This window comes from Haemorhous mexicanus, chromosome 12 (genome assembly GCF_027477595.1).
Source record: "Haemorhous mexicanus isolate bHaeMex1 chromosome 12, bHaeMex1.pri, whole genome shotgun sequence".
NCBI classification, from domain to species: domain Eukaryota; kingdom Metazoa; phylum Chordata; class Aves; order Passeriformes; family Fringillidae; genus Haemorhous; species Haemorhous mexicanus.
In genome coordinates this window covers 8,028,690-8,046,893 of record NC_082352.1, presented here as the reverse complement: position 1 = coordinate 8,046,893, position 18,204 = coordinate 8,028,690, and the positions used below count along the sequence as shown (strand labels likewise).

General features: G+C 38.3%; 1 protein-coding gene across 1 annotated transcript in view; it reads left to right on the top strand.

The window, feature by feature from the left end:
• Nucleotides 1–18,204, top strand: part of ZNF536 (zinc finger protein 536) — a 289,579-nt gene that overhangs the window by 154,000 nt on the left and 117,375 nt on the right. The window contains exons 6-7 of the mRNA XM_059857004.1: nucleotides 4,274–4,426; nucleotides 15,584–17,164. Of these exons, the coding sequence (XP_059712987.1) occupies nucleotides 4,274–4,426; nucleotides 15,584–17,164 (1,734 nt within the window). The remainder of the gene's footprint in view (nucleotides 1–4,273; nucleotides 4,427–15,583; nucleotides 17,165–18,204) is intronic.

Genomic DNA, 18,204 nt, shown 5'->3' with positions numbered 1-18,204 from the left:
GCTGCTGCCTAACCAAGTGAAAACAGATTTCTTTTTACAAAAGCAATCCACCCTTTTCTAATCATGTTTATGGGCTCATTCCAGACAGGTGGACCAGTCATACAGAATATATATGGAAATGTCAAAGAATTTGTTTCCTTTTGCTTTTTGTATGACTGCATAGATAGATTCTGCTTTGAGTACAGAGACTCACTGTCCATCTAAGTTTGTCTTCTCTTTTCTGGCAACATCCACTGAAGCTGGCATTTCTCCTCTGTGGCATCTGTATCTGTGTGCTGAGGGCACTGCTGGCTGTGGCCACAGCTCATTTCTGGCTGGATCATTTCTGATAACCAGCAGTAAGATATTGACTGTAAAAAAAGGATTCACTGGTGTCTTTCTCACTTTCTTTTAACCTTCTACTATAAAAGTGTGCTCCTGGCTCCAGAACTGTTTGTTGGGATTTTCTGTCTCTGTGGAAACTTTCTGCCTGTGGCAGTGGTGTGGAACCAGCCTGATCTCCCTGCTAGATGAGGAGTGGTGGCTTTTAGGCCCTTCTCTGTCTAAAGAAGGGCAATCCCTCAAATACTGATCTTATGGACTGGTTAATTTTTATGTCAGTCTGCATGCCAAATCAATTTGCTCACATTTTGGCCAAATTGTCTCTCTGGTGATGCAGTTAATCTCTACCTTCTGATACAGATGTTGAAGGGAACTTTCTTTCCTGGCATTTACCCCATGAGAACGTGGGCACAGTCACATTAAGTGCAGTTGAGGCATGGTGTGCAAGAGGAGTCCCTGCCATACCTCCCCAGAAGCTGCTTTGTGGCTGAATTCCTCTGTCCTGTGTCAGGGAGTGCTCTCTGCCTGCCCAGCAGGTACAGCACACGGAGCAGCTGGGGACTCTCAGCTGTTCCTTGCCCTTAGACTGGCACAAAAACCAGTTTCATATGTAGAACTGAATTTTGCTTTTCACATTTCTGTCCAGGACTTTTGCTGTGAACAGACACTTATAAAGTGAAAGGAAAGCTCAGTGGGAGTAAGTTCAGAGGCAAGGCTGGGAAGTCTCACATCTAGCATGTGCATCTTTATCATTCTTTAGTCTCTTATTTCCTGCACTTTAATCAGGAAAGGTTGGGATGGGCAGGAAGATATTCAGGATGCTGACCTGCCTATAATGGAAATGGATAGTAAAAAAAGCAGTGTAATCCCACGTGCATCAAGTGCACATCATATAGACCACATAAATCAGGGAACCACAATGGCTGTAAGATAAGTAACTGTTCTCTTTCCTTCCTGATCTTTTATCCTCAGAACCAAGAAGCCCCCCAAACCATAGCTAAAACCCTGAGTAAATCATAAATTAATTTGTGGAGGCCAATCCTAGTTCTGCAGATCTGTGAAACTACTTTTGCTATATTTCTGCACAATTTAACAGAGCTGAGACTTTCTGCTTGTGAAGGCGCTTTCAGTAACAGGAGAAGGGGGATATCAGAGTTGTAGAACACATGATTATTGGTGAAGCTGAGACTTTTTCATTCCCCACATATTCTGATGTTGGCGTAGTCTGTATTCTTCAATTTGCTTCTTAACTTTTTTTTCGTCAGTATCTTCTTTTTTCATCCTTAGCTTCCACAGATCCCTTCTGAGAGACTCAATATAGGAAAACCTCAGTAGCAGAGTCAGTGAGACTTAAACACATTTTAAAGTTAAGCACATTTTAAACTTAAGTGCTTTGACAAAGAGGTACAATGTGGCAAAATGGGGCCCTGGTAAGAAGCTGGGTTAGCATTTGATGGGGAGAGTCGGCAGCCTTGAACATATCTTTTCATTGTTGGAAATAAAAGAACTTGGATGTAAAGCTGCTCATTCAGGTAGCGATGGCCTCCAGCGCTTCGGTGGGCTTTGTAGGCAGAGGAATTCAAAAGAAAACCCCTCAGCCCAGCTTTAAAGTCTTAGGAATGCTTTCACTGTGGGAAGAAAAATTCTTCAAGGTAAGGCCCCTGTTGGAGTAAAGCCTTTGGAGCTATCTACTGTATGTCTACTTAAATCTAAAAGAGAACTCTTCAGACCACCCACATCTTTCTTTGCTTCATTGTTGTTTTCAGTTTGCTTTTTCAGAGGGATTAGTGCTAGAGTAAACTCCATCGTCTTGCTCCCTTGAAAAAATTCAATTTTGTGCAAAGTGAAAATTAGACTCTTAAATCTGCAAAGAGAGCTGTTCATCTTACAAATTTATTCTTTTTTATTGGGCCACACATATTCTAGATAGAAAGATAAAAGGCAAATGGATAACAGGCCATCATTTAGAGTGACACGTAGCAAAACATAGCTAGTAGACTTATTCTGTAAATTCCTCCTGAGTGGCTTGTTAACTTTATCTATATATTTATCTATAATGCTCATATAGTATTTATTGAAAATCAAAATAAAATCCTGCAGTTTATCATCATGCATTCTGTGTTTTGCACTTCAGAAAAATCTTTTTTGCACTCAGGAATTTTTTTTTTCCCAAAGAAGCTTAAGCCATAATTATATACAACTTTTGAGGAGTAAAACCAGAGAAAATCTAAACTCTTTAGAGATATTGGAATTATAGGCTAGCACCTATGTATGTTTTCCTAGACTCACAAAGACAAAATAGACTCCTATAGCATGCAACTTTATGTACTTGAAGATAATTCAAAATGACATTTACTGGCTTTCTAACTTAAATATTATGCTTTAACTCTGCAGTCTAAGAACAGTCAGAAACTGTTAAACAAGAATGGGATGTGAAAACTATCAGATTTACATTTTGAAAAGTAGTAATAGCTTGATTACATACATGACTGAGATAAGCATATATATATATATATATATATATATATATATATATATATATATGTTTGTATTTAATAGCTCTATCTCCTTTCAGCTTTAAGCAAAATAGTTCAGAGGAACCATTTGATAATACATACTGAAATGCCTGTTAGTGTTACCTTTTCCAGAAACGTGGTATTTGGATTTCTGCTACTGTGAGAATAAATTTTATTAGAGCCAAATATTTAAGTCTTTCTTATGTCCCATTACTTCCTTTTAAAAGGCAATGCTGTGTAAACTGCACTATGTTTCCTGACAGCTTTAGTTACATATAAAATAGGTAAAGACAGAACATTTTTAGTCAGTAGTTTATGGTTGAAATAATCAAGACTGCATGCAGGTTTTAACTCTGTGCTCCCCACCTGGATCTAACCCAGATAGCTCAGTTCTGCACAGGGTGTGATGCTGTGTCCATGTGTCCTGCTCCTGACGTGCCAGGAGTGTCAATCTGGGTCACAGCCTCAACATTTGCCATGGTTTTTGGTGACATCATGCATTGCTGCTCATAGTGATACTGAATTGATGCTTATAGTGATATTACCTGACCCTCTATGTACAAAATGATGGATGAGCCTTGTGTGGTTTGAATAATGACTTTTTTTTTTAATACTCTACCTTTTTTTTTTTTTTTTTTGCAATTTTTATGTCAGCCTTTTGTAAGTTATTTTATTCCTTGCCTGCTTGGATAAAAGCAGTTCATTCAAGATGGCTGAAATGCCTGTTTCTTTATATCAGGAGAGAGAAAAGGTGGCCTGGAGTCTCACCCATTGTGTTATGATGCAAAGAATAAGTGTGGCTGTGAACTCTGAAGGAGAAAACGCAGGAGCTGCGGCTGAGAGGGAGATGGAATTCCCCCTCATCTGAACAGTTTTGTCATTGTTTTTCACATGATATTAGGCCACTCTCTGGGTTGCCTGTTGTAATTCCACTGCTGAGATGTTGCAGAGGAAGTTGGTTAGGTTTGCATGTAGACATTGTCAGTGCTTTTGGAACCCCCCATCACTGCAATTCTCTTGTTTTAAGAGGTTTTATTATACTGGTGCCAACTTTTTCCCTCTAAAAGCCTACAGGTTTTCACAGTACTTATAAATTCAATAGATTCAACAAAACAACAATCTCAAACTTTTGGAGAAAAAATTAATAGGAACTAAGCAAAAGAAGAAATCAAACCAGCTGCTGACACAGCTGTTTCTTTTCTTGTATAATTCAGAATATAAAGGTACCATATGCTGCTTAAAACCATGATGGGAAAGATGAAATAATTTAAGACAATAACAAGAAAATACATGAATTGTCAGCGTTCTGTCAGATTTAAAGAATGAAATAGACAGGTGTAGTATTGACATGTTTAACTTTGTGTTGTGTTAGCAGTTTTAGCGAGAACAACTTCTGACATGTGCTGAAGTGATGTGAGAACATTTCTGTGTTGCAGACATTGGAGAAGAAGCTGGGAGATCTGTAGGAGTCCAGCAGCCAGCTTTACTGAGAGACAGGAGCCTTGGTTCTGCCATGAAAGACTGCCCATATTGTGGAAAAACTTTCAGAACATCCCACCACTTAAAGGTCCACTTGAGAATACACACAGGTGAGAGGAACAAGGGAGCGCCGTCGGCACGAGCCTCGTGTGTGTGGGGGTTAACACAAATTGTGCCTAGGAGCCTCAATTCCCACTGTAGATTTGGACTTATTAGTTGGAGAAAGTCTTTTGAGAAAGATGTATGACAGTCTTAAATAAAAGCACAAGGAATGTGTTGTTGGATAAAGACCACTTTAATAGAATCATCTTTTCCCAGTTGAGGTTATTTCTGTCTCCTTGCCTGCTTCATCACTGTTTCCTTCAATTACCCTTGTCCTTCAATAGGCATAAGCCTATTGGTTTCAGACTTAGTTATACTAACTGCTTCAAAGGCCTTCCTTAGCATCTGCTTAGGGATTCTGTATGTTTTCCTCAGTTACTATTTTTGTTCCATTTAGCATGCTCATTTTTAACCTCTCACTGTTCATATGAATGCATCAGCTTCATGGATCTGCTATTTTTTTTCTCCCCACTAGAACTCACATGAAGTAGTACTTGTAAGTGATAAAACTTATCATGCTTTGCACCATGGTAAAATTTCCCATCTTTTATTTCACTAACAATCCCAGCATTTTACCCTACAGAGATTTTCTGCTGGGCTGGATACTCACTTTGTTTTGGTATTTCTCCCACTTGAGAGGACTGTTCTCAAAACTAGTTATTTCTAGTCACTCCATTCAAATTTTAATATTTCATTTACTTGAAAGTACATATGTGCATGGCAAGGTCCATGTAGAGACGCAGTATGTGTTTAAGAAGACTTTATCCATAATTAAATTCTGACATAAAATGTTGTAATCCTCAGGTCCTGTTGACATCATTTGAAATTCTGTATGTGGTCAATAGGATCCTGTTTTCTTCCCAGTGTTAATTGTCATGGTAGGCTGTAGGAGAGTATTTAAAACTTGAGATGTGGGATACTTCTTTTTGGAAACAGACATAAAAGGCCCCATAATTTTAATATTCTTTTTAAACTATTTTAATTGAATTTCAGAATTTTACTGCTACTTTCCTAATAGGAGGGTAAAATAATTGCATGAAGAAATACATTCCAGTTATACCTCCTGCTTAAAAATCTTCACTTTTAATTTTTATTTTACTGCAGTACCAGATAAGCAATGTTTCCCTTCCTTCCCAAAATCAGCAGTGATGTTTCTCCTATGTGGATGCATAATGCTTAATGTTGGGTTTGGGAATGTGAGGCCTGATTTTGAAAAATAGAAAATTATTTAAAGGAAAAAATATCATTTTTGAAAGGGGAAAATTTGTTCGCTGTATTTCTGTTCTTTCTTTTTTGCATTGCGAAGTAGGTGTGTACCACACTGAAATTTAAAATTTGGCACTCTAATGTAGTTTTGCCTGATTGGATTGCAAACTATTTAGGGCAGGAATATTGTTCTCTGTGTATTGAGCTTTGAGTAGGGGGGGAGAAGAAACCCGTTTTGTGAGACCAGTGTAGTAAAAGTAACGAAATTGTAGTTATTGGAAAATAATCTTATAACTCTGGAGGTTAAAGAGTTGGACATTTTTAGTATTTGAGAGGCAAAAGATATTCTTCAAAGTAATATGAGGTTACCCATCTCTTAATTTTGTTCTATTATATAGCAAGCACTTTGTTCTTATGTTAAACATGGCAGTGATTATACACTTGGTATTTTTGCCTTAGAACTAATGGAAAATAAATTAATTACAATGGAAATATTCCATAAAAATTGCATATTAATACTGACTAAAGAAAATTAAAACACTAAAAAAAATAAACTGTATAATATAAAAAAAATTTTAAAGAAACTAAGGAAACAACATTTACAATGCATTTAAAAATCATTATAATTTTAAAATAGGTAAAGATCAATTTCCATTAGGTTAAGAACAAAGTATTTGTAAATAATGACAAGAGTATGTTTAAGTGAAGCAATGTTTTACATATTGGAAATAATCCTAATAAATAATATAAAAATGTAAATTGGCAAATTACTAGAGTTATTTAATAAAAATTAAGTTGTTGTGCAGTAAGTGGAAATGATGCAATAGATACCAGTTATTAAACAAATATTGGTTAGCTCATACTTCTCAGGGACAGTTTCCTGCCTTTTATGTCACACTCTGTCTTTATTATATGCCTGGATCATATAACTGACTGATAAAAAACACTTTACTGTATTTCTCCACTACATTAACTCAATTACTGTTCTTGTTCTCACAGCACCTGTTTGTTAGAGATGAGCTCAAGCAGTTCAGCAGAAGTCGGGTTCCTTCGAACATCTGTGTGTTTGGAGGCACACGACTGGCTTGGTTTGGTGCTCATGCCAAGAGCAGACCCAAAGTCTGATCCAGCCAGGAGGTGCTTCTGTGGCAATTGGCCCAAAAAAGCTGCAGAAGCAGCTTAATCTTGCACAAGAGGAGGAAGCTGTGCTCTGTTTTTGAAGAATCAGCCAGTGGCTTGGGTTGCTTCTTTTTTTCTGTTGGATATTTCGTAGCTGCAACCTACTCCACACTGAGCCCTGGTTTCTGTGTATTTTGCTATCACATAATAAACCTGTGAAGGGGAAAAAAAAAACAAATCTAAGTTTTATTTAGCACACTTAGTTTTGTCCCAACACAACTGTAGAGGATTTTTCTTGTCTAGCTCAGTGATATTCAGGCAGGAAGAGCTTTCAGGGGAAGATAGTAAGATATGATTTCTGATTGTTCCCATGGGGCAAGAGGAAAAAGGCATAATTATGTGAAATTAGTTTCTCCTCTTTCTTGCTCTAAAAACAATTGATGGGTGAGACAATTCCCTGGGAGAGCCCTGAATGGAGAGAGGAAAGATTTTCAGGCCAAAATACTTGGAAGCCTTGGGTCTTAGAGAGTATAGACAGAGCTCTTTATACCCTCTTAGATGAGTTCTTGATGCTGAGCAGTGGCCAGAGATGGGCTGTGCTGCCCTCCCAGCTCACACAAACTCTCTGGGAGGAGAGGCAGGGACAGGGGCAGAGTGTGGCAGTGCACAGCAGTGCCTGGCAGGCAGATGGGGGGGGTCTACCCACTTTGGGAGGCAGCCTCCTTGCCATAAAATACATAACAGCTTCTCATACAGCTGAGAAGGCTGTGCACAAAGAGATTGGAGATGCTCAGTTTTTGTGAAAAAGAAAACTGAGTATCTCAGGCCTATCATATGCCATATGCAAGTGCTTCTAGAGTTGTCATTTTGCCCACTGGAGGCAGCTCCCTTCATTCAAGGAGGTGAACATCTTTATGTTCCTGAGCACTTCCAACCCCTCTGAAACACAGTAAGTGGCGTGGGGTTTACATTGCCTGCCTTGACCTCTGGACTGTACAGGGACAGTTAAGTGCAGGACGTTAAAATGTCTTATATCCTGCCTTTGACACATTAAGTAGGAGCTGGTTTCAGCTCCTCTTTGCACCTTGCATTAGCCCTCAGAAGCTACTGCAGGCATAGACTAGTTTGGGTTTGTGCTGTCATTAGATGCACAGGTATATTCCCAGTATGACAGACAAAATTGAATCCCCTGAGTAAAGAAAAAAAGATAATGTGAGTGAGCAAAGCAAAGATGGTTTGGATTGTGCTAAACAGAAGGAACCTAAGAAAGAGATGAATAGGAAGAAAAAACTTGGCAGGGCTGCATCCATTGACTGAGAGTCTGTTAGGATACGTGTGACACACATCTAGCATATATTAGATGTATTATATGCATTTACAGTGTTACTGCATTTTCCCTTGGAAATGTGACTAGCCAATTTTAAACCATGCTTAGATGAACTGATGAAATACAGTAAAAATGGTGCTGTTTTAAATGAATTCAATTCACATTTCCTTCCTAAAAAAAGACTGCCTGTTGCCATTCTCTGAAGGCGCTTGTAGTGGGATGAGCAATATGAATAATTAAGGAAAATGGGTATGTGTGCTCCAAGAGGAGACAATTTTGGTATTGAACATCCTTTATTCTTACATTTCTAAGATGAACTAAAAGGACTTTTCATTTCTCTAGATTCCTCCAGATTTCCCATCCTTAACATTGTACAGCATGCCTTTTCTCCTGTCTTAATGACATCCCAAACTTTTGTTGAAAATAATTGATTGAATTTAAATTTCCTTAAAAGTTTAAGAGGTAATGTTACAGTATAAATTTCCTACCAAACACTAAGTAGGGAAATATCCATTAGTGAAATTAACTACAGTTTCTAGGTAGCTAACAATGTGCAGTATACAGTAGGGCATGGCTAATGAACACTGCAGTGGGTGATATTTCATTATACAAATTAATGCTCACATTTTAATGGGAAAGTCACATAATGAATCTCAGCTTCAGTGACAGCAATTAGAGACACAGATTGTCCCCTTCTGGACAAGGCACTGTTTAGCAATAAGCAGCTGTGTAAAAAGTCTTCAGGTTTACAACGTATATATATGCTTTGGGGGAATTGTGTACAGTTTATATTAATGTACTGAATCTTCCCTGCAAAGTAACAGTCATATTTATCTCTCTGCATTTTAACTAAGTAAAGACATGTAAAAAGACTAAATAAATATTGCACATGAGATATAAATAAAGGAAAATATTCAATTATAAAAGTTTATAAAAATTAAAATATTTTGTGGTGATGGTGAGTGCACAAATGAAAAATGTTTAATAAAATGAGTAAAACCGTCAAAATTCTGTCTTTTTACAGGTAGTTTCATCTTATATAATAGAGAAAAATGACTAGTAAAGGAAAGTAGTAAAGAGAAGAAGTTAACTAGTATTTCTGACAAACAGATTAATTGTGTGGTGAAACATGTGCAGGATCCAAAAATAATCCTACAGAACCTTTGATATTCCATTTGGTTTAAAAAGTGTGAAGTGAATGATTAGAATGATAAAAGAAATTACTGTGTAAGAATAGGCATAATAATGAACTAATTAAACCATACAGCAATTCATTTCTAAAATATCTACTGCACAATGGATAAAATAGGTTATCAATAACTGTTTCAATGGTAAAATAAAAAATGCTGGAAAATGTTTTCAATATTTTCATTAAGCAGTATTCTTTGGAATTATAAGATGTTTGATTTCATTTGCTTTGCATGAAAGCAAACTGTAGCCTGTCAAGAAATGTGTGGGGTCGAATTGCAACTCCCATTGTCCCCAAGTGACTGTCCCAGCCCCACTGCAGATGGGGCTCCAAGTGTTTGGGGTTGGGGCTCTTGCCCTGGTGCAAAGCTGTCACTGTACTGAGCAGCAGCACCACGAGGAGCAGAAGGGCACAATCCACAGACAAATCATAAAATCTTATTTAAAAGAGAGAAGGGAAAGGGAGTGTGGGGTGCAGGACAGATTGTTAAGAAGCTGTATGTTAAAGATGAAAAATGAATAAAGAAGCTCACAGCACTAAGCTTAAACAAATAGAAGTAAAGAAATTTGATAAGGGAAACTAAAAGCAATAGTAAAAACATGTATGTGTCTATGGGGGTTATGGAAAATGGAGTAAAAATCGGTGGATCTGGCCAAACCATTGCTGTCTTGCTAATACTGGACAAGAATGATAAGAAATTATCAACCATGGTATACAAGACTAAATACTCTTCTGCTCTGTTTTCAGAAAGAAGCATGATGGTTTTCATGAGCATTTTCCAACAACACAGTTATGCTCCCATTAAGGAATAAGGCTGTTATGCTGTAGCCCACTGCATTTTAATATTTTTTAGAATGAATTAGACTGGATAACTTCAGATAAAATCTTTAAAACCCCAACTGAAGAGCTCCCTAGATTATTTAAGTTCATTTAAAAAAATGCCCAAAAACTGCCTTGGAACACAGAGCAAGATCCAGAGCACTTGTAGTGGTAAAACAGCTCTGGCTATTCTTGTATTTCCCAAAAGAAAGAATATTAAGACCTTGAAATTAGGACTACCATGACAAAAGTTTGGAGTAAAATTACAGAATGAACTGATTAACTAATTGAAAATTGGTAGCATGTTTATTTCAATTTTATTTTATGAAAGAAAGTTTTATCAAGTTTCTTCTCATAAAAGTAGCCTGTTCTATGTGAAAATCCCCCCAGCAGAAACCCAAACCCAACAACAAAACAACCACAAAAAGAAAATCCCCCCAAAATCAGTATTCTGAGATGAAATGGCACATAAACTCTCAGTTCCACAGCAGCAGTTTCAGCTCCATCTATTTGGTATTTCATCATTATTTGGAAGACTATATAAAAATCACTGTTGATAAAATTTACCAATGGCACAAAAATGGTAAGATGCTAAAAATCATGGGGAGGCACTGATTAGTCACTTAGTCAAGTGGGCTCTTTTCAACAATATGAATTTTAAATCAGCAACATGTAAAGGAAAAAATACTAGAGGCAGTGATGAACTGGGCCTGGGACTGTGGTAGAGAAGCAACAGAATATGAGCTGTTAGTTGATTGCTAAATCTATGGATGTAAACACAGTCTTGGACTGTATAAAATTGCTATCAAGTTGAAATTTCATCAAAGCTTTAGTGGGTACCCATAATTTAAAAGGACACTGAAAAATTGGGAAGGATGTTCCACTCAAGGATGAGAGAAGGTGAAGAAGTGATTGTTTTGCTGTCTGCAAATACCTTCCTCAGGAAATAGACTTTTTAATTTTAAAAGATCTGTTCAATCTAACAGGGGAAAATGTAGCAATGTTCAGTAGTAGGAAGCAAACACTGGACAAATTCAAGCTAGAAATAAGGCACACATTTTGAGCAGTAAAAATACTTAATCAGTCAAACAGTTTACCTAGGGACATGCTGGAGTCTTATTCACTGCCATTGTCGAAACATAATTTGTTTAAACTAAAGCAAGTTAGTTTTGTTTCAAAATGTATTTGCACTCTGATGCTGAAACTGCCGTGTGAGGATCTTTGGCTTGTGTTGTAGAACAGATAAGACTAGATGATCATAATTGTCCCTTCTGGCTTTAAAATCTGTAAATCTAGTTACAATCTGGCTGTGGTCTCCTTGCACAGCCCATGGCAGATGGCTCCCCTGACCAGTAGGGTCAGATTGGGCTCTAAGCAGGACTGGGGATCTCCTGCATAGGTCATACAGCTGGGTGGTTTGTAAACCACAAATACAAATAGACCTGCTTCTACTGGGCAATATGTCTGTTTCCACTTATCTACCAAGATTTTGTGCAGATTTTACAAGCAGCATTGAATTTTTATTGTTTTACTTTATCCTGATATAAAATAGTTCCTCTGAGATATCTTGTGTCTTGTAAACCAGAACAGTAGGTAGATCAGAGCTGCAATTATGCTGCCCAGATAAGGTACTCCCTATAAGGTTTTTTTTTGGTTTTGTTAGTTGGACATGCTGGAATATTCTCTCACCCTCCTCCATTGTGAAAAAATTTGCAGACATGCAAACAGGGCCAGAGAATTAGCAAATTCAGGGTGGCCATTGCCTTTGTGAACAATGAAAAACGACTCCTGGATATGAAATGCAGAAGATTATTTTGAAAAAGTCATGTTCCCTCACTCCTACATGGCAACATTAATTTATGTGAACTGATATTAAGTGTTAAATAACTCATCCAGACACTGCTCTTGGCAATAATACCAGGGTAGTCATTACACTAGGATGAATTCTCTGAAACCTTTCCTCAAAGTATAAGACACAAACAGGTTGTCTTCTAAAAAGAATCATGGCATACCTCCCTTGTCCCCTGCAGTGCTCTTTGGACATGTACTACTGCATTTGCTGATAGAATCCTGAAAATTAGTGATCCTTTGGGTTTTCCATTGGAACTGGCTTGGTTTGAGTTAGACTGGGATTTTTCCCACAGCAGCTTATAACTCTGTTTTGTCATTTGTACAGGGTCTTACACAGGGTGTAGCTGGTTATTAATTTGAATGGATGAAGTAGCATCTAAATAACTGCACAATTACTGAATTTAGGAAATACTGACAGACTAAATTAAAAAGATTCAAAGATGATTGACTCCATCCTACTCCCTTCTCCCAATGCCTGCCCTTGAAATAGCAGCATTTAAGACTGCTTTGAAATAAACTAACCAGTGCCAGTGCTTGGATCTGGCAGAGAACAGCGAGGTTTTGAATAGCTCCCTTTGAACAATGCTGTTTGGCCAGTCCTGGATTGCAAAGGTGGCACAGTGTGTTGCTACATGTTGAGTTCAATTTCAGACCTTCAGCTTTAGATCTCCTTTCTAGCCGTGTGAGGGGTGGGAGCACCACAGAGGCAGCACACCAAGGCTGGGAGAGATTTGAACTTTTTATCACACTGTCTCAGTCAGTGTCTTCCTTCAGTCCAATGCTCATGGCACTGGTGGTGAGCTGTGTGCAGATCTCCTCTGCTGAAAGGAAGCTTGCTCTGTGGAGAGGCCTTAGAGCAGAAAATGGAATGACTTCAAGGCTTAGCAATTCAGAATAAGAGTATGTTGTGCCCAGGGCTTTAGACTGAAGGTACTTTTAGAAGTACAAAACAGAACTAGCATTTTCCCCTGTTAACATTTTTTAACTTGTACCCATTCTTACATATGCACAGTGCTTTAAGCAGTTTCTGCATGTTTTCAGCAACATCAGTACAGACTAAATTCCAAATTTCTCCTTCTCCCTGCAATAGTTCTCCAGCAGCTGATGTAGTGCCTGCAACGCTGGGACACACTTTCTGATGGTGCCACTTGATGTGCAATGCAAACACACTGAACTATCATTGGAATAAAAGGAAGTGCTCAATATAATTGTGTTAAAGATTTCAGTAAAGGCATAGGGGATGCTGAGGAAGAGCTTTTCAATTAAGAGGAGTGAAACTTCAAAAGTGAGAACATTTAACCCTGTAGAGTCTGGCACTTGTTTTTCACCAGTCTCATTATATATTAGGCAACACGTGAAGTACTGAAGTTGTATCAGAAGTCACTAGTGACTGCTGACAGTAACTGGTGGGACAAACATCAGAACTGAAAGCAGCTCCAAAAATACTACAGTGATGCTGTAAACCCAGCATCACTGTCTGGCCCTGTTCTGACTGGCAGCACAGCTGTCAGGGTTTGCACACTCCCAAACAGCCCTGCAGAACTGCAAACAAATAGACAGCCAGTGTCCTGTGTCCTCTTGTCCCTCTCTCAAAGGCCTGTGATGGGTGTGTACATGCTCAGGTGCCCACCTGGCACCAGGGAGGCCCAGACAGGCATGTTCTGTCTCAGGCTTGTGGCTCAGTAGGAACTGTTTGTGTCTACACAACTCCCACTAAACACAGCCCCTGCTCCTCATCAGTAAAGCAGCAGAGCTTAATTAGGTGACTGGGAAGGACTCAGAAATTCCATCGAAATGTTTAATTCTGATTTCTCCTGTTAAACTGTGTGGACTAAGGCCTAAAGTATGAACCATGCTAATTAATTACTACCTCTCCCTCTGCTGAGCACCTCCTGTTTGAGGTTCTGTGCTTTTCTCCTCTAAAAGGGTCGATTGATGTGCTTTGATATCAAGCTCTCATGTCTCACCATTTAGCTTTAGGATTACATGATGTGTTTAGAATTTCCACTGCTGGTGAGGTGCTTCAGCCCTGGCTGGAGTGCAGCAGGGATCCTGCCCCTGTTCATGTCAGGAGCTCTCGTGCAGCCCTCCGTGGCCATGGGAGTGTTCTGGGCTCACCTCTCGTCAGTAAATTCCTGCCATCACTGAGAGCTTCCCAAGTATTTACCAGCCCTTCACTTGAGCCTCTCGCTTAAATAACAGAAGTTTGAAAGCTTTTCAATTTTGTTTTTAGCAGATTTTGAGGTTATTTGAAAGCGGATAACTTTCCAGCTGGTTTGGTGAACTACATATTATACAGCATTTTTACTGTGGAGGAAGTTTTCAAAACAAATGTTTCCATTATACCATTGGGAGAGGCTTGTCTTTGTCTTTTGTATCACTTATGAAAAAAAAGCTACCTAGAAAAAGCAGTTTTTTCTTCTTGCAGAGCTCCCTCATAGAAACAATTGCCAGTATTGACAGCTTGCAGGTCTTTCAGATTTCTGTCACTTTTAGAGAGGATTTCCATACTTTGTCTTTTAAAAGAATTCTGCATTGCTAACAATGCTCTGCAAAAATTTAGAGACACCTTTGCTTAAATGTACATTCTTTTCAGATATGTCTTTATGACTATATGTGAATATTTATTATATGTGTAAAATCTTTTGCCTCTTTGAAAGTATAGGAAGAACAATAAAAGTTTAGTGTGGGCTTCAAATATTTACTTAATTCATGGAAATCATCTTATATGCTTTAAAACTCTATTCAAGCCAAACCAAGAAAAGTGCTTATGGTAGGTAAATTATGCATTTTACTACTTGAGCCTTAGAAATGTCATTAGTACAAAATTAAAGGACTGCAAAAATCAGTAGATAATACTAATTTCAAATACAGAAACTAAATATACTTTGTACTTTTTATTACTCAATTTCTTTTTACAGACTACTTTTTATTTTAACTATATGTTCTTATATGCTGCAATCATTATGTAGTGTAATGATATTAATATTTTATAGAATCTGTATTTATAGTTCTTTATTTAGAAACAATGCAGTAGGTCTGCAGATCTTTGAATCCTTCTGGAATGGTGCCCTCCAAATAATGATAAATTACTTGTGCAGTATGCCATTTGCTAATTATATCCATGATTTACTGCAGAGCAAGACTTAAATCATTCATTTCAGTCTTGCGTAACAGTGCCATAAAATTTTTAGGTTTAAAAATGGTTTCCATGTGTATAATTTAAACAAATTTTAGAGCAATTGTATACACAAAATATTGCAACCATCCATTTGTTACATTCTTTGTCTCCTTTTTTTTTAAACTTGTACTTTTAATGATTACTGTGGTTGAAATTGTTATGCTTCATTTTCATAATCATAGCTTTTAATTCTACAACAGTTTTCTACATGTTAGATTAAGAAAAGGATGGCTAATTGTGTGTAGATACCATGTCATTCCTGAATAGCCCCACATTCTAGAAACCCATTTTAGAAATACTCAGTTTAAGAATTAGTCTTCGATTAAAGGTGTTTCCTTTTAAGAAATGAATTATTAGTACCAAGATCTTTTTGTTTGCAAGCAGCTAATGCTGATTTTTAAATTTCTCCACTCATCCGTAGCCCAAAGTACAGTTAACTTTCTTTATATTTTCCTCTTTGTCCACACCTATAGGTGAGAAGCCCTACAAGTGTCCACATTGTGACTATGCTGGCACTCAGTCTGCATCCCTCAAATACCACCTGGAGCGGCACCATCGGGAGCGACAGAACGGAGCAGGACCCCTCTCTGGGCAGAGTGCGAGTCAGGAGCACAAGGATGAGACACCCAGTAAAAGCTCTGTGTTTATCAGGCCAGACATACTGAGAGGAGCCTTCAAGGGACTTCCTGGTATCGACTTCCGAAGCGGCATGGTCTCGCAGCAGTGGACGTCAGGAATGCTGTCTTCTGGAGATCAGCAAGGACAAGCAGTTGGCATGTCATCTGAAGGATCTTCAGAAAATATGAAGGGTTCAGACATATCTTCCAAAGGAACACACTTCTCTGAACTTGGCCGTGCTTACCAGAACATGGTCGGGAACGGTGTGAACTTTCAAGGGTCTTTGCAAGCTTTCATGGACAGCTTTGTCCTAAGTTCTTTGAAGAAAGAAAAAGAAATGAAGGATAAAGCTCTCTCAGATCCACTTTCAGCAAAAGCTCTGGGCTCAGACGGTGGTGAGGAGAAGATAAATAGCAAGTCCTCCCAGCGGAAAACAGAAAAGTCGCAATACGAACCTCTGGACTTGTCGGTAAGGCCCGATGCAGCCTCCCTGCCAGGTTCCTCTGTCACTGTACAGGACAACATTGCCTGGCACGGCTGCTTATTTTGTTCCTTTACAACTTCATCCATGGAGCTAATGGCTCTGCACCTCCAAGCCAATCACTTGGGCAAGGCTAAACGTAAAGACAACATCATAAGCAACAGCAAGGAGCAGTCTAGAGAGGTTTCAGCCTCGGTGAACAAAGTGAGCTTGCTCCCCTCCTCTGTGCAGTCCAGCAAGGAGGCAGGAGTTTCAAACATGCTGAGCCAGCTGGACACAGCTTCTGAGAAAATGACCCAAGGACAAAATAAAGAGACCCTGGGAGAGCAAAAGAGCGCTGCCTGGCCCAGCCACATGGAATCCACTTTTTGTAATTTTACAACAGACTTCTATAAGCAGTTCGGTGTTTATCCTGGTGTTATTGGCACGGGAACACAAAATTCTTGCACCAGTAATGAATCCGAAATAAAAACACAATCCGAAGATGACCCAAATATTCTGCTCTCTGACTCTGTAAATAAAAGTGCTATTGATGACCTTTCTGACATAGCTTCATCTGAGGATATGGAATCTTCCAAGGAGGAAAACATTGAAGATGAGGACATTGACACAGAACCAGATATTATGAATAAGCAGTTGTCTGCCCTAAATAAAGAAAGCAGTGAAGGAGGCGACAATATACAAAGTGCAGTCACCTCACCACCCACACAAGGGCTCGTATCACCACTGCCACAAGCTTCAGAAAAGCAGTGGCACAGTCAGAATCTTCTCTCCTCACACGAAACTGCACAAGAAGTGATGAAACCCGAACAAGTTCAGGGTCCGCAGGTCCTGGAGAAGCAGATGAAGATGTTGTCAGTCCTAAGAGCTTACAGCTCTGATGGCTTAGCAGCCTTTAATGGACTTGCAAGTAGCACAGCAACTAGTGGATGTATCAAGAGACCTGACTTGTGTGGTAAGTTTTAGACCTTCTTTTAGACCATTTCAGAAAACACTTGTGCAGAATCATGAAGCTGCTCTTTAAATATACTTAGTCATGTTTGTTAGTAATACATTTTTTTAAATGTTAAACCCTGTGGGCCAAATTCTTGTCCTATATGTGGTCTACTCCATTGAAATCAGCAGTGCTGCATGCATAATTAAACAGGATTTTAGAAAGAACCTGCTTTTTAAACTAGAGTAGCAGCAATATAGACTATCTGTGCTAGTGGCATCGGAAGGGGATACTTACTGCTTTAGCATACTCAAAGGAGGAAAAAGTTTTAAAAAATATACAAAATATACATGGTAACTTGCAAACGTTTCAGTATTTTGACATATGAACCCATGAAAAACACTGGATGCTTTGCCAAGCAAACCTTGCTTTCTCTCTTTTATTTTCCCCCCTTTCTTTCTTTGGATTGGGGTATGTTCAGTTACCACAACATTAATGAAATCAAAGGCCAAGTGCATGGAATGTGTCTACCTGTGTTCAATAGATTTTTTTTCTTTTATTTTCTTTCCCTCCCTTTTTTTTTTTACTTATAATTTTCTGGTTTGGTTCAATGGCACACATGCAGTACTTGCCCTTGACCATTTTCACTATTCTAACTAGCAGTTGTGTAAATTGTGATTTGCCTGATTAAGAGTATGCCTCCAGGTAATTAAAATAACAACACTCCAAACAAATAAAACCACCTTTTACTCTTTCTAGTCTGATTTACAAAACTGCAGTTTTACTTCCCCATATCACACGCTTCATATTTACAAGAATTAAAGCTAAATCTATTTGGAACAAATGAGATTGAGGATTTTTGGTTTTATTATTTAGCTCCTATTTTGTCAGCATAGTGTTTGTTTGAAAGAGATTTTTGAGTGTAAATCCTTTGAAAACAGTATCACTTTAAAAAGCAGAGTCAGCAAAGGACACAAAAACTTCAGTAATGTTCATTTTACCTAACCTTCAAATTAATCAGAAAACTCATTGTCAGACCTGAACATACACAATAAAATGTA